The 13,251-nt window shown below is 38.8% G+C and overlaps 1 protein-coding gene across 1 annotated transcript in view; it reads right to left on the bottom strand.

Moving 5' to 3' along the window:
• The window catches only part of LOC145980249 (dipeptidase 1-like), a 256,811-nt gene that overhangs the window by 148,232 nt on the left and 95,328 nt on the right, over positions 1-13,251 (bottom strand). The window contains exon 2 of the mRNA XM_083113259.1: positions 2,943-3,078. Coding sequence (XP_082969385.1) covers positions 2,943-3,078 — 136 coding nt within the window. The remainder of the gene's footprint in view (positions 1-2,942; positions 3,079-13,251) is intronic.

Genomic DNA, 13,251 nt, shown 5'->3' with positions numbered 1-13,251 from the left:
TTAAATACACCAGGTATTTAATATGCACTAAAATGCATTTTTTTAAAAAAAATATGAATCGAGTTACTCGACCTACTAAAATACATAGAATATTTTACTTTCAAACAAGACTATTATTTTGAATTCTTACAATAAAATTAGTGTTATGTGATGCTTACTGTAGCATATGATGCATTTTTTTAATTCAGCAAATTGTGTTATTTTTTAGTAGCGTATTAAATTATTTATTCATTTCAAACTTACCGTGTGAGAGAACACTTTGATATTTATCAACAAATTAACAAGATAATATTAATAAGAATAACAGAAGTCAAGGAAATGTATCTAAATTTTGATTGAAATATAAAGATTCATTCCGGTGTCTCTTGATTCGTTGACACTCCATTTCTACCTCTTGATGCCTTGAAAAGGCATCAGAAGTTTCAATCAACGTCAAACCATGAAGCCAACAATTACTCTGTACACGCACGGTTGTATCAAGCGATGAATTTAAAGTGCCTAAATTAAATCTGATGCACTTTCTTTAACAGAACCAGGATGAGTCACTCAGTTTAACACATATGACTATGTTTACTTAAGCTTCAATTTCACTACGTCATTCACTTGACGATTCTTATTTGACGGCCCACTATCACAGGCAAATGACGGTTATAAGTGTACTACTTGGTTCGAGTGTATACAGCTCGTTTTGCCTGTTCGAGCGTTATTCGCTCGAGAGAAGCAGCTCTCAATTCCGTACGCCATCTAGCGTCGCCCGTGCGAACTATTTGGTCCCTTCGATGTGGTATACGGTGATTAATTACAATTTTGCACTGACGATGGCGAAACTATGAACTTTGCAATTTCACGCTTGAATTCGCTGCCGCTACGCAAGATTGACCAATCATTAATTACAAAGAGTGTAAGCTAATAGACTTGTACAATTGTAAACAAATTATTTGTCCACTAAGGCAACATTTTTTAATGTACTGCTGTTTAGAGACATATTATCGGGTATAGGGTGTCGCGTACAAGAATATAAAGAGTAACAACTTTTCTTAGTGACATTTTGCTTGAGGCGTCGTTTCGACGCTACGAACCCTCAAAAGGTCATTTTCTATTCTGCGTGCATGGAGCCCTGCCATACTGTTTCATGGTTGCCAGTGTAATGAAATTTTCTATCTGTCAGAAACGTTTGATATTATTACAGTAGAACCCCGATTTTACGTTCTCGGAATCTTCAATGTCTTGCATTATACATTCAGTCTTCTTAGTTTCAATAGAGCAAACTGCTCTAAAATGTTCCAGGAATTAACGATTTTTCCTCATCTTACTTACCTTGTCTTCTGGATAAACGTAAAATCGACGTCACACTGTATTATGAAGTGTGCCGTAAACGTGGCTCGATTTTCCTTGCACAGAGTGTTCACGAAAAATTTGCCCCAGACTGAGAAACGAGCAAGTGAATAATATATAAATTACTACTATATTAATACCATTATTTTACAGTCATTTTTCTTCTGGTTTCCGTTCAAGTGACTAGTAAACGCTGGCATGTGGTACTGTGACACACCCAGCATAATGCAGTCAACAACATAAAATGACTATGATACAGTACGCGTAAAGTGTGATTACGGAAACGTCAAAAACTAAAGGGTATTTTCAATTTGTATCCTTACAGACAAGCAACCAGAATTACTCTAAAGTACACCGGGTTGCATCGACAGCAGGATATATCGTGCTATAAGGTAAACAATGGATGAAAAAAAGGGAATTCGAAGCCCTACTTTCTACACCGGAAAGGTCGATAGGTAGGGGAAAATAATGGTTGCTGTTGAGGATTCGATGCGTCGGAGCTCGCGAGCCGTTTAAGTCGATTTCGGAGCTAGAAATTGCAAGAGCGGAGAAGTCTGCAGCATCCTTTTTAAGAATTCAACACCGCTCTCCGTCAATCTGTGAAGTCCCTTTCCGCTCACGTCGCGTTGAGTGTTTGAGCGTCGGAAGATTTAATGGCGAGAAATCGGAACGATTGATTGGGTGCTTTTGTGAACGCAGCTGGTGGTTTCCCCCTCGAGTTTATGTGGAGTGCGTACGATCGAGAGAGAGGGGGGAGAACGTGTCACGTTGTTCTCGGCGAGGAAAAAAAAGGGGGTGAGAATGTAACGTTCCAGCGAAACGTTTAAGTGAGTTTTGTGGCTATTAGTTTGCACGATCTCGTTGAGGTTGGTCGACGTTCCCTTGTGTCTTTTTTTGCTCATTAAATTTCTGTGAAGTGGAGAGAAGTGAGGAGGCGGTTTGCTCTCTCACTCTCGTCAAACTCTACAAGGGAAGAGGGTTGCCTGCCCCAATGTTAAGATCTCTGAAGTGGAGACAAGAGACGGGGAAACAGAAAAGTAATGGACTGAAATGCAGATGAGTTCTTTAGAACAATGTAAGTGGAGGCGAAGAATAACGTTTACAAATATTGATTCTTCTCTTTGTCCATTTGTGTCGATATACAATTTGGGCCTCCCCGATTACGTACTGGTAACGTCTTCGCCTTGCAATCAAGGGGTCCAGGGTTCGATAACCGATGGTTCAGCTCCCACTTTAAACTGTAGGTCCAGTCCCTATTAGCCTATCTGTACATAAAGTGGAGTTAAATCAATAAATCGATCTAAAACACGAATATATTCTTGTACTTTTCCAGAATCCCATGCAATTAAAACTAGAGCTCCCAATACAATCACTAGACAGAGAACTTGGAATGCATCAAATCAAAATATATGCATTTCTTGTGCATCAATTAACACAGTTAAACGTAAAAATTTGGTTTCTTTGAAATAATCGCACCTGTTCTTCTAAATTCATGCATTCCTAGTGGTTTCCTTGTTTAATGTTTGTTCAAATTATTGTTATAAAGTTCACTTTACGCACAGATAAGCCAATCGGGAATTAAATTCAGAAGTCCCTGTTGTTCTTACCTTTGTCGCTAGGCGTATCGTCAGTCCCTGAACCTGTAGATATTTCGCTTCCCCCTGGCACCTGCGTCGTGTCGGCTGCTCCGTACTTCCTGAGCGGTTTTCGCGGAGGGGACGGGATCTCTGCTAAGCGGGTGGTCTGCAACAAGGATAAACAAAAGATCGTTTAAAAAAATTACACAGACATAGATTGTTAATCTTTATTTTCTTTCAGCAATCAAAGCATGAACAGCATTGTAACCAATAAACACTAATTTCACAGCAACAGCACCAAAATCAGAGACAAATTGACATTTTAACATGATTTCTTACAGCAGATTCAAAACAACTACACATAATTTATTCATGTACTACTTCGATCTCGTGAAAACACCCATAACTCATTTATTTCGTCCTTTTTAACATTCCTACTTACGTATTCTGCATTGCGGAACATTATTTAGGGGGGAATTATGCTCTTCTCACGAAAATAATAGTGGAAAGCCCCAAAAACCATTCACGGTAAGGTTAGGTTAGGTTCCGTTTGGTTAGGTAAACATAGTTAAAAATTCATTTTTCTAGAGAAAAACATGAATTCGCGCTAAAAGAGGTTACACGATGAAAGAAAATACATTGACGAACTTCGATAATGCTACAGAAACTGATTTCCGTAAGTAATTTCTTCTGTAAAAATGAAGAAATCAGTTTTCACTAGATCGAAGCTTTACCTTTATTCATTTTCAATGTATGAACAATTTATTCAGCATCCACATAGAGGTAACACAAATAAACACGAATAAAGTATGTGTATTATTAACAAGAAATTTGCTAGAAGACGAAGACAGTGCATCTTTCATTGGTTTGAAAATACTTAATGTTTTAAAGAGTATCGTATCAATCCATAAGATTGTATTTTATTTTAAAAGCCTCTCTGAATGCTTCATGTTGACCAGGGCATTCACTTGTTTTTCTCAGTTGTCTCAGCGTCTGAGGCATGTAAACAATGCACAGTGTTGTGCTATGCAAACCTCCTGAGCTATTCAGGAAACAGGGAGTTTCTACTGCCTATGGAGTCAGCGGTTTGCATAGTGGTAATTAGAAACACGATTCGGCATGGAGGAAGAGCTCCATGGCCTAGGGATATAGAGAGGAGACAAGCTGAGAGGGGACTGACTTTTGGATTGGAGTTGAGAAGGGAGAAGAGGTTAGGAGAGCAGTAGGGCAGAAGTGAGACGACGCTCTGGTCAACCTATAGAGAAGCCAACAGAGAACTTCGTATATTTTATTCATCATAATTCATCAGATAGACAGGTAACTATCCTAACACCCAGCCATGATTCAGGTTCAAAGGTTCACAAAATCCAAAAAGTGACCATTGTCTTTTCTGCAGTTTAGTTCCTAAATCTTATTTGTACCTTTCGCACTGCCAAGCATAAACTCATCATGTTAATGACGAGTGCTCTCATCATCGAGGATGAATGATGAATAGGTTACATCACACAGCAATTAATTGCAAAGTGACTCGTTTTGATCCCATCATTCTTTAGAATGACACGGTATGATAATGTTTACTAGCGGCAATAAGATTCCTGTACATTAAATTTCCAAGTGAAGGTGTCATGAGAGCAACGGCCCCTTGCTCACCTATTGCGTCAATTGACATCTTTTGGGTTCTGTGTGAAATTGTTTCACTAAATTTATGCAGCGACCACCAACATGGGCAAATTTGTCACCGAAACCATATTTTTTTCTGATTTTGTGTATTATGCTTTACAGCAGCGTAAAATCAATTTAATATTTTTATCCTATCAGCTGATGCTTTAATAATTCCTTCCAGGCGATCTTGCAACGGGTAGTTTCTTCTTATCCAGTGCCCCACATTTATTTTCCTTTCCTTCATCATTATCAGTATTCCTTTTATTTTCACCAACCTCTTCTAAGACAGTTTTATTTCTGCTGCTGCAGACGTCTTGAAGCAGCATACGCGTTTTCCTCTCCATGCACTCACTTCCCCTCTAACGCGTTCATTGTTCGAGCCCTCTTTGAGTCAGTACTTGCGCAAAGGCATATTTTCGTTATCTTGCTCCAGATATTCCCGAGAGAGTATGCAGCATCTTTCAGCACTCATCTCAAACACGTGTTCTTACTTTCTTCCGTAGCTTTATTTTTCTAAGGATTCTTTAAAATACACTTTTATTCTATTAACATTTTCTTTAAAGGCGATGTCACAAAATTTAGGAACTATGATGAAAGTTCCCAACTTAAGAACTATGACGGAAGTTCCCAATTCAGGAACTGTGTCGAACGTTCCCAATTCAGGAACTGTGTCGAAAGTTACCAATTCAGGAACTATGACGGAAGTTTCCAATTCAGGAACTATGACGAAAGTTTCTAATTTTGGAACTATGACGAATGTTTCCAATTTTTGAACTGTGACGAATGTTTCCAATTCAGGAACTTTGACGAATATTTCCAATTCAGGAACTGTGACGAATGTTTCCAATTTTTGAACTGTAACGAAAGTTTCCAATTCAGGAACTATGCCGAATGTTTCCAATTCAGAAACTGTGACGAATGTTCCAAATTCAAGAACTATGACGAATGTTTCCAATTCAGGAATGATGACGAAAGTTTCCAATTCAGGAACTATGCCGAATGTTTCCAATTCAGAAACTGTGACGAATGTTCCAAATTCAAGAACTATGACGAATGTTTCCAATTCAGGAATGATGACGAAAGTTTCCAATTCAGGAACTGTAACGAAAGTTTCCAATTCAGGAACTATGCCGAATGTTTCCAATTCAGAAACTGTGACGAATGTTCCCAATTCAGGAACTATGACGAATGTTCCCAATTCAGGAACTATGACGAATGTTTCCAATTCAGGAATTATGACGAAAGTTTCCAATTCAGGAACTGTAACGAAAGTTTCAAATTCAGGAACTGTGACGAATGTTTCCAATTCAGGAATTATGACGAACGGTTCCAATTCAGGAACTGTGGCTAAATTTTTCAATCTTGTAACTATGACGAATGTTTCCAGTTCAGGAACTGTAACGAATGTTCCCAATTCAGGAACTATGACGAATGTTTCCAATTCAGGAATTATGACGAAAGTTTCCAATTCAGGAACTGTAACGAAAGTTTCCAATTCAGGAACTATGACGAATGTTTACAATTCAGAAACTGTGACGAATGTTCCCAATTCAGGAATTATGACGAAATGTTTCCAATTCAGGAATTATGACGAAAGTTTCAAATTCAGGAACTGTGACGAATGTTTCCAATTCAGGAACTATGACGAAAGATTCCAATTCAGGAACTGTGGCTAAATTTTTCAATCTTGTAACTATGACGAATGTTTCCAGTTCAGGAACTGTAACGAATGTTCCCAATTCAGGAACTATGACGAATGTTTCCAATTCAGGAATTATGACGAAAGTTTCCAATTCAGGAACTGTAACGAAAGTTTCCAATTCAGGAACTATGACGAATGTTTACAATTCAGAAACTGTGACGAATGTTCCCAATTCAGGAATTATGACGAATGTTTCCAATTCAGGAATTATGACGAAAGTTTCAAATTCAGGAACTGTGACGAAAGTACCCAATTCAAGAACTGACATTTTCACGTGGCATGTTCGAAGTGGATTGTTCCCAACCCAGGAACGACTGCCTTAGAAGTGAAGGGAGAGAGGTAAGGCCTGATTTTTCAGAGGTCCTTATCGTTACCGCACGTTACCTTCAAGTACTACATATGTATCAATTTCCAGAGAAAGTACTGTGCTTTACGGGGAGTTTCTTCTTTCCCCTAATATATTTTGAGTATATTACAGATCTTTTGCTTGGAAGTTAGGGTAGCATATACACAGGTGTGACTAATGTCAAATGTTTCAAACGCCAATTCATCCTCACCCGAGGCAATTAGTAGGACGTCCAGAGTTGGGAAGACATTTCACTGAAAAATCCAAGTGGCAAAGGACCAGTTTCTAAGGTGGCACTGTTTTCTTTGGAATATCCATAGTTCCTGAGTTGGGAAATCCAGTTTTTATTGGAATTTCCATAGTTCCTGAGTTGGGAAATCCAGTTTTCATTGGAATTTCCATAGTTCCTGAGTTGGGAAATCCTGTTTTCTTTGGAATATCCATAGTTCCTGAGTTGGGAAATCCAGTTTTCATTGGAATTTCCATAGTTCCTGAGTTGGGAAATCCAGTTTTCATTGGAATTTCCATAGTTCCTGAGTTGGGAAATCCTGTTTTCATTGGAATTTCCATAGTTCCTGAGTTGGGAAATCCAGTTTTCATTGGAATTTCTATAGTATCTGAGTTAGAAAATCTTGTTTTCATTGGAATTTCCATAGTTCCTGAGTTGGGAAATCCTGTTTTCATTGGAATTTACATAGTTCCTGAGTTGGGAAATCCTGTTTTCATTGGAATTTCCATAGTACGTGAGTTGGGAAATCTTGTTTTCATTGGAATTTCCATAGTTCCTGAGTTTGGAAATCCTGTTTTCATTGGAATTTCTATAGTATGTGAGTTAGAAAATCTTGTTTTCATTGGAATTTCCATAGTGCCTGAGTTGGGAAATCCTGTTTTCTTTGGAATATCCATAGTTCCTGAGTTGGGAAATCCAGTTTTCATTGGAATTTCCATAGTTCCTGAGTTGGGAAATCCTGTTTTCGTTGGAATTTCCATAGTACCTGATTTGGGAAATCCTGTTTTCATTGGAATTTCCATTGTACCTGAGTTGGGAAATCCTGTTTTCATTGGAATATCCATAGTACCTGAGTTGGGAAATCCTGTTTTCATTGGAATTTTCATAGTACGTGAGTTGGGAAATCTTGTTTTCATTGGAATTTCCATAGTTAATGAGTTGGGAAATCCTGTTTTCATTGGAATTTCCATAGTACGTGAGTTGGGAAATCTTGTTTTCATTGGAATTTCCATAGTTCCTGAGTTGGGAAATCCTGTTTTCATTGGAATTTCCATAGTTCCTGAGTTGGGAAATCCTGTTTTCATTGCAATTTCTATAGTACGTGAGTTGGGATATCTTGTTTCATTGGAATTTCCATAGCATGTGAGTTGATAAATCTTGTTTTCATTGGAATTTCCATAGTACCTGAATTGGAAAATCCTCTTTTCATTGGAATTTCCATAGTTCCTGAGTTGGGAAATACTGATTCGAGAGTAAATCCCTATAAACGTTTCATGATTGTCATATTAATTTGCGTTAAGTGGTTGACCAAGTCCCAAGTAAATACATCTCAGGCTGGGTGTTTTCTATTGATCCATAAGCGAATCATTCCAACGCCATTTTTTTAAGAGATACCAAAACGCCTGGAAAAGCTACTCAATTCCCCTTCACATTAGAAATTGGAAATACCCAGTCGGTTCAGGATTGATAATTCTTTCAAAGAAAGAAAAAGAAATGAACCTGTCATTAAACTTTCATAGATTTTAGCTCTAGACTTTTTATTTCCTCCGCCGAATACTTGTTTTAGAATCGCTGGAATCATATCTCCGACATTTCTGGGATGTCTTCGCGAGGGCCATCTCATTAAGACAAGAAAGGAGGAAAGTTGGTTCTCCTTAAAAGGCAAGAAGCGCTCAATTTGCATTTGTTTACTGAAATTCCTTCCTCGTTAGGAAGTTACCAAGAGTTCGCTGGATAGACTTTTACGGCTAGTAATGACTCGCTCCCAAGGCTCCTCTGAAACTCGTTCCAAATGACTTGTAACTTTCTTTTTAATCCCCCCAAGGGGGTGCCAACGTGGCTCTAAATTATTTTTGTCAGTGAGCGGTCGGTTAATGTGTGTATAAGGAGCCGAGGGTCATTTCTGCTCGGTTTACTCATCCTTACTCCGTAGCCCGGACCAACAACTTGTAAATAAATATTTCATCAACAGATGGCGCTGATGCTACTTAACAAACGAACAATTGAATATCGGAGCTTTAACACTAGCTTACCCGAGGCTCAGCACCTCTATTTCTTTAGATTTTTCAGCTCTTAAATTTTTTTTATAAAAAATTGAAAATAAATTACATGTTCCGTGGGGTGTTCCCAATATTTCTTTATTACCTAGGTACATTTGATAATAAGAATCTAAATGTAATAAAAATAGAAAACGAATGCACTTATGCCAGTGATAGTGCACAATTGTTGGTAATGATAGTATTTATAGTTATTGTAATTAGTAAATAACTTCACGTGTATAATCAACAAAGGAAGCAGTGATTCAATAACAAAATATTTCCTTGAATTTAAATTTTAAAAAGTGTGGGCCTGTGACCCCCCGCCCCCCAAACCGTCATGTAAGTACGGCACGGGTAAGCTAGGGTTACAGACAGTGATGTGCCGTAGACTATAAGTTTACGTCTACATGCGTTGTCTACACGTAATCTACGTGTAGATTACATTGGGTTGTAGTTTACATAGACTACGTAGACAATCTAAAGTGCATTAAAATGGATTTTCAATGGTTTCATGGAAGGAAAGTGACATTTTCAACTGTATTGGTTCCTAACGAAATGAAAAGAATCCTATTTACAACAAAATTTATCTTCTCTTCTATTATCAACTATGGAAGATAAATAGTATGCTAAAAACAACAACAGATGGCAGTCGTGAAGCAAAAGTGGTATTTTCCCCATAAAACACTAGAACATTTTTTTATATTAGGATTCTTCCTAGGTGAATAATTGTTCGAATTTGAAAAACGAGTATGAAAAGTTCTTCTCACACATCAGCAACTGATACGTAGTATAATTTTCTTTTAATTTCACGGTGCCCTTTGCTAAGTTATCACCTTCCGCCATGTTGTTTACATAGATTACGTAATCTACGTGCATAAAATAGTCTACGTGTAGAATGTAGACTATCGTTGTTAACGCGTAGACGCACATCACTGCCCTTACCCCATAACCTGGACCAACAACTTGTAAATAAATATTTCATCAACTGATGGCGCTGATGCTACTTAACGAACGAACAATTGAATATCGGAGCTTTAACCCTAGCTTACTCGAGGCCTACCACCTCTACTTTTTTAGATTTTTCAGATCTTAATTTTTTATTATAAAAAATTGAAAATAAATTACATGTTCCGTGGGGTGTTTCCAATACTTCTTTAATACCTAGGTACATTTTTATAAGAATCTAACTGTAAAGAAAATAGAAGACAAATGCACTACGTGGGCCTATCAGGCGCCATTTTTGATTGCGTGTTATTCAAGACACTTATGCCAGTAATAGTGCACAATTTGTTGGTAATGATTGTTTTTATTGTTATTGTAATTAGTAAATAACTTCACATGAATAATCAACAAAGAAAGCAGTGATTCAATAACAAAATATTTCCTTGAATTTCAATTTTAAAAAGTGTGGGCCTGTGACCCCCCGCCCCCCAAACCGTCATGTAAGTACGGCACGGGTAAGCTAGGGTTACAGACTAGTAATTGGTAAAATTTTAGAGGGTAACTATAATCTGTGAACATGCATGAATTGTACAAATGTATGAGAAAATCATTGAACGTACGAATGGGGTTGTTCAGACAAAACTAATTGTAGATGGCGGTCTGTACTCTTGCGACAATCAACTCTTCTCTTGTTTAAAAGCATGGGGAAATTGATACTGGATTTGCTATACTTATCTTACGTTAAATTAGACGTTTAATTTAATTTTAACCTGAGGAATTGGATTTTTGGTGAGGAGATTGTGAACGATTCTTCGCATTGCAAACTTCATTCAACTAATTAACTTTCTTTGTATATCATTAGGTCAGCCAGGACCTCCCCGATGTCGCAGTGGTTGCGTCGTCACCTTGTAATCAAGGGGTCCCGGGTTCGATACCTGGTGGCGTCGTTGCCTTGTAATCAAGGGGTTCAGGGTTCGGATCCCACTTTAAACTTTAGCTCCAGTCCCGATTAGCCTTACTGTGCATAAAGTGGACTTAAAGCACCAAATAAATCAATCATTAGGTCAGCCGTCGACTATGACGGAGTAGTTATCACAGCTCTCTACAATGTCGGGGATCTCAGATTTGAATCCCGGTCTTGGCATGCTCTTTGTGAGTGTCCCTTAATCAATTTCATCATATCCTCATCGTCGTGATTAGCCAAAAGTTGCAGAAAAAGACGTAAAATAACCTAGTTCAATCAATCATGATGTTAGCCGACACACACATTCATGATGCATGCAGAATTCGAACCTCTGGCTCAGTAGTGCGGTATACTAAACACTGCCGCACCGAGGACGGAACAACGCAAGTTTTTCATTTCTGTATTATTAATAATAATATTTGTAAACTTAAGCAGATTTAGGGGCCTCCTAGTAGTAACGTCGTAACCTTGTAGTGAAGGGGTTCTGGGTTTCATACTCAGTGAAGGAACGATCCGACACTAAACTGTTGGTCCAGTCCCGATTAGCCTTCCTGTGCATAAAGTTGACTTGAAACCAAAACTCAAACAGATTTAGACAAGTAGTATATATTTACTAGCTTGGCAACACTGATATAATGGAAAGAAAAAAAAAGGGGGAAGAATGTAATGTTCTTGCGGGTGTTACTGTGAAGAGATGAAAGGGAAAAACTCCGACGAGCGAAACTCGTTCCATCTCCACGCTCCAACAGCGAGAAGAAGAGGCGTCCCGTGCAAAGGCGTCTGGCCTGGACGCGTCGATTTGCGGTGCCGGACGACGAAGAGCCGGATCCCCGAGGCAACATTTCTTCCGCTGAGGCTCTGGACCGTGAAAAAGCACTTTCCCCTACCGGCGAAGCGGCACTAGCGCTCTCTCTCGGATTATCTGTAAACTCCAGCGAGCGGAGGCGGGAGCTACAAAAGGGGTGGCGTGTATTCGGAACGTTCGCTCTGTTGAGCATCCGTTGCGTTGAAATGCCGGGACGAATTGACGTTGCGGACCGGGTAGTGTCTCCTGCGGCCTCCGAGACACAATGTAGTCCGCGGTTCCTTAATGAACCGGTTCGTGAGACGCAGAGAACCGTTCGTTAACGGCTAATGACAGGAGTACGGTAGAAACCCTTACACGCTCGAGAGGGTTTGATTGGGATTGTCATTCTGTGTCAGGCGACCTGATATTTGGAATCCACAGCCCTTGCCTATTAAGTTTGTTATCGACTATCAGAGGCGTCGTCGCTGGGTGATATTGGGCTCTAGCACCCACCCTGAAATCGTCTTTGCTCCCCTTCTGACAATTCAAGTAGCCTTGGATCATTTTAAGCACCATTTACAATAGAGCAAGAATCACCGATACACAGAGAGAGAGAAACAAAAATAGAAAGCCCACCTCTGGGACAGAGTGGTTAGCATATCGAGCTCTAACGCTATTGGTCCCGGGTTCGAATCTCAGCCTGGGTATGGGTGTTCTTCGTGATTGCGCTTCATCAGTTTCATCATATCATCACTCATCTTCGTGATTAGCCACAATTGGCAGAAAAGCGAAGTAAAATAAACCAAATCAATCAGTCAACAAAGAGAGAGAGAGGGGAGGAAGGGAAAGATGGAGAATCTTAGCAGGGATGATGTACGACTTAAAATAGAGAGAAATGCGATATTTAAACACATGAGAGAAACAGGACATGACAGAGTGGGATGAGGCTAAGCAGATAGGAAGGGAGAAGATAATACTAGTGAGAAAATGGAAGGAGTCCAAGGAAATAGAGAAGAAAGGTGAAGAAGAGACAATGAACTGGAATGGGGGACTGAAGTTAAACAAAGAATGGAAGAAGGTGTTAGAAAGAGTAGAAAGGACAAGAGAAAAGAAGGAAGAAGAATGAAGGAAATAGAGCGTGAGATAAAGAGTCCAACCACATTCTCTTTCAGGTGAGTACAGTTGACAAGGAAAAGCCACCTGCTAGAATGTTCCAAAACAACTTTCCAATAGTCTGCAGGGGAGTATTTTTGTGTATACAGGGTGACTGGTAATTAGATGTATTCCCTGAAAGGGGTTAAAGTAGAGACAATTTGCAATAAATTTGACCATATGATACCCCGTCCGAAAATTAGTAGTTTTCGAGATAATTGAGTTTCTATTGTTTTTTCTAAAAATGACAATTTTCCACATAAAAAGATGAATTGAGAAAAAACTGATAATTGTAGGGAACTTATTTAAGCGTTTTCTGATAGCTAACAAACAAGTGGTTCGTTTTAAAAAAAGTTTTTCCCAAATAACAATCACATGTAAGTACCGGGTGGGTCTAAACTTACAAGTGATGATAAAAAAATGCACTCTTAGTTTACTTGGCAACGTATTAATAACAAAAATGCTATGACACGAACCGTACAAATTACTTAAGAGGGAGGTGGAGTTTGGCGAAGG

This window comes from Lepisma saccharinum, chromosome 27, assembly GCF_977018435.1.
Source record: "Lepisma saccharinum chromosome 27, izLepSacc3.1, whole genome shotgun sequence".
NCBI classification, from domain to species: domain Eukaryota; kingdom Metazoa; phylum Arthropoda; class Insecta; order Zygentoma; family Lepismatidae; genus Lepisma; species Lepisma saccharinum.
The sequence above is the reverse complement of the archived record's forward strand: the minus strand, read 5'-3'. Positions and strand labels throughout refer to the sequence as shown.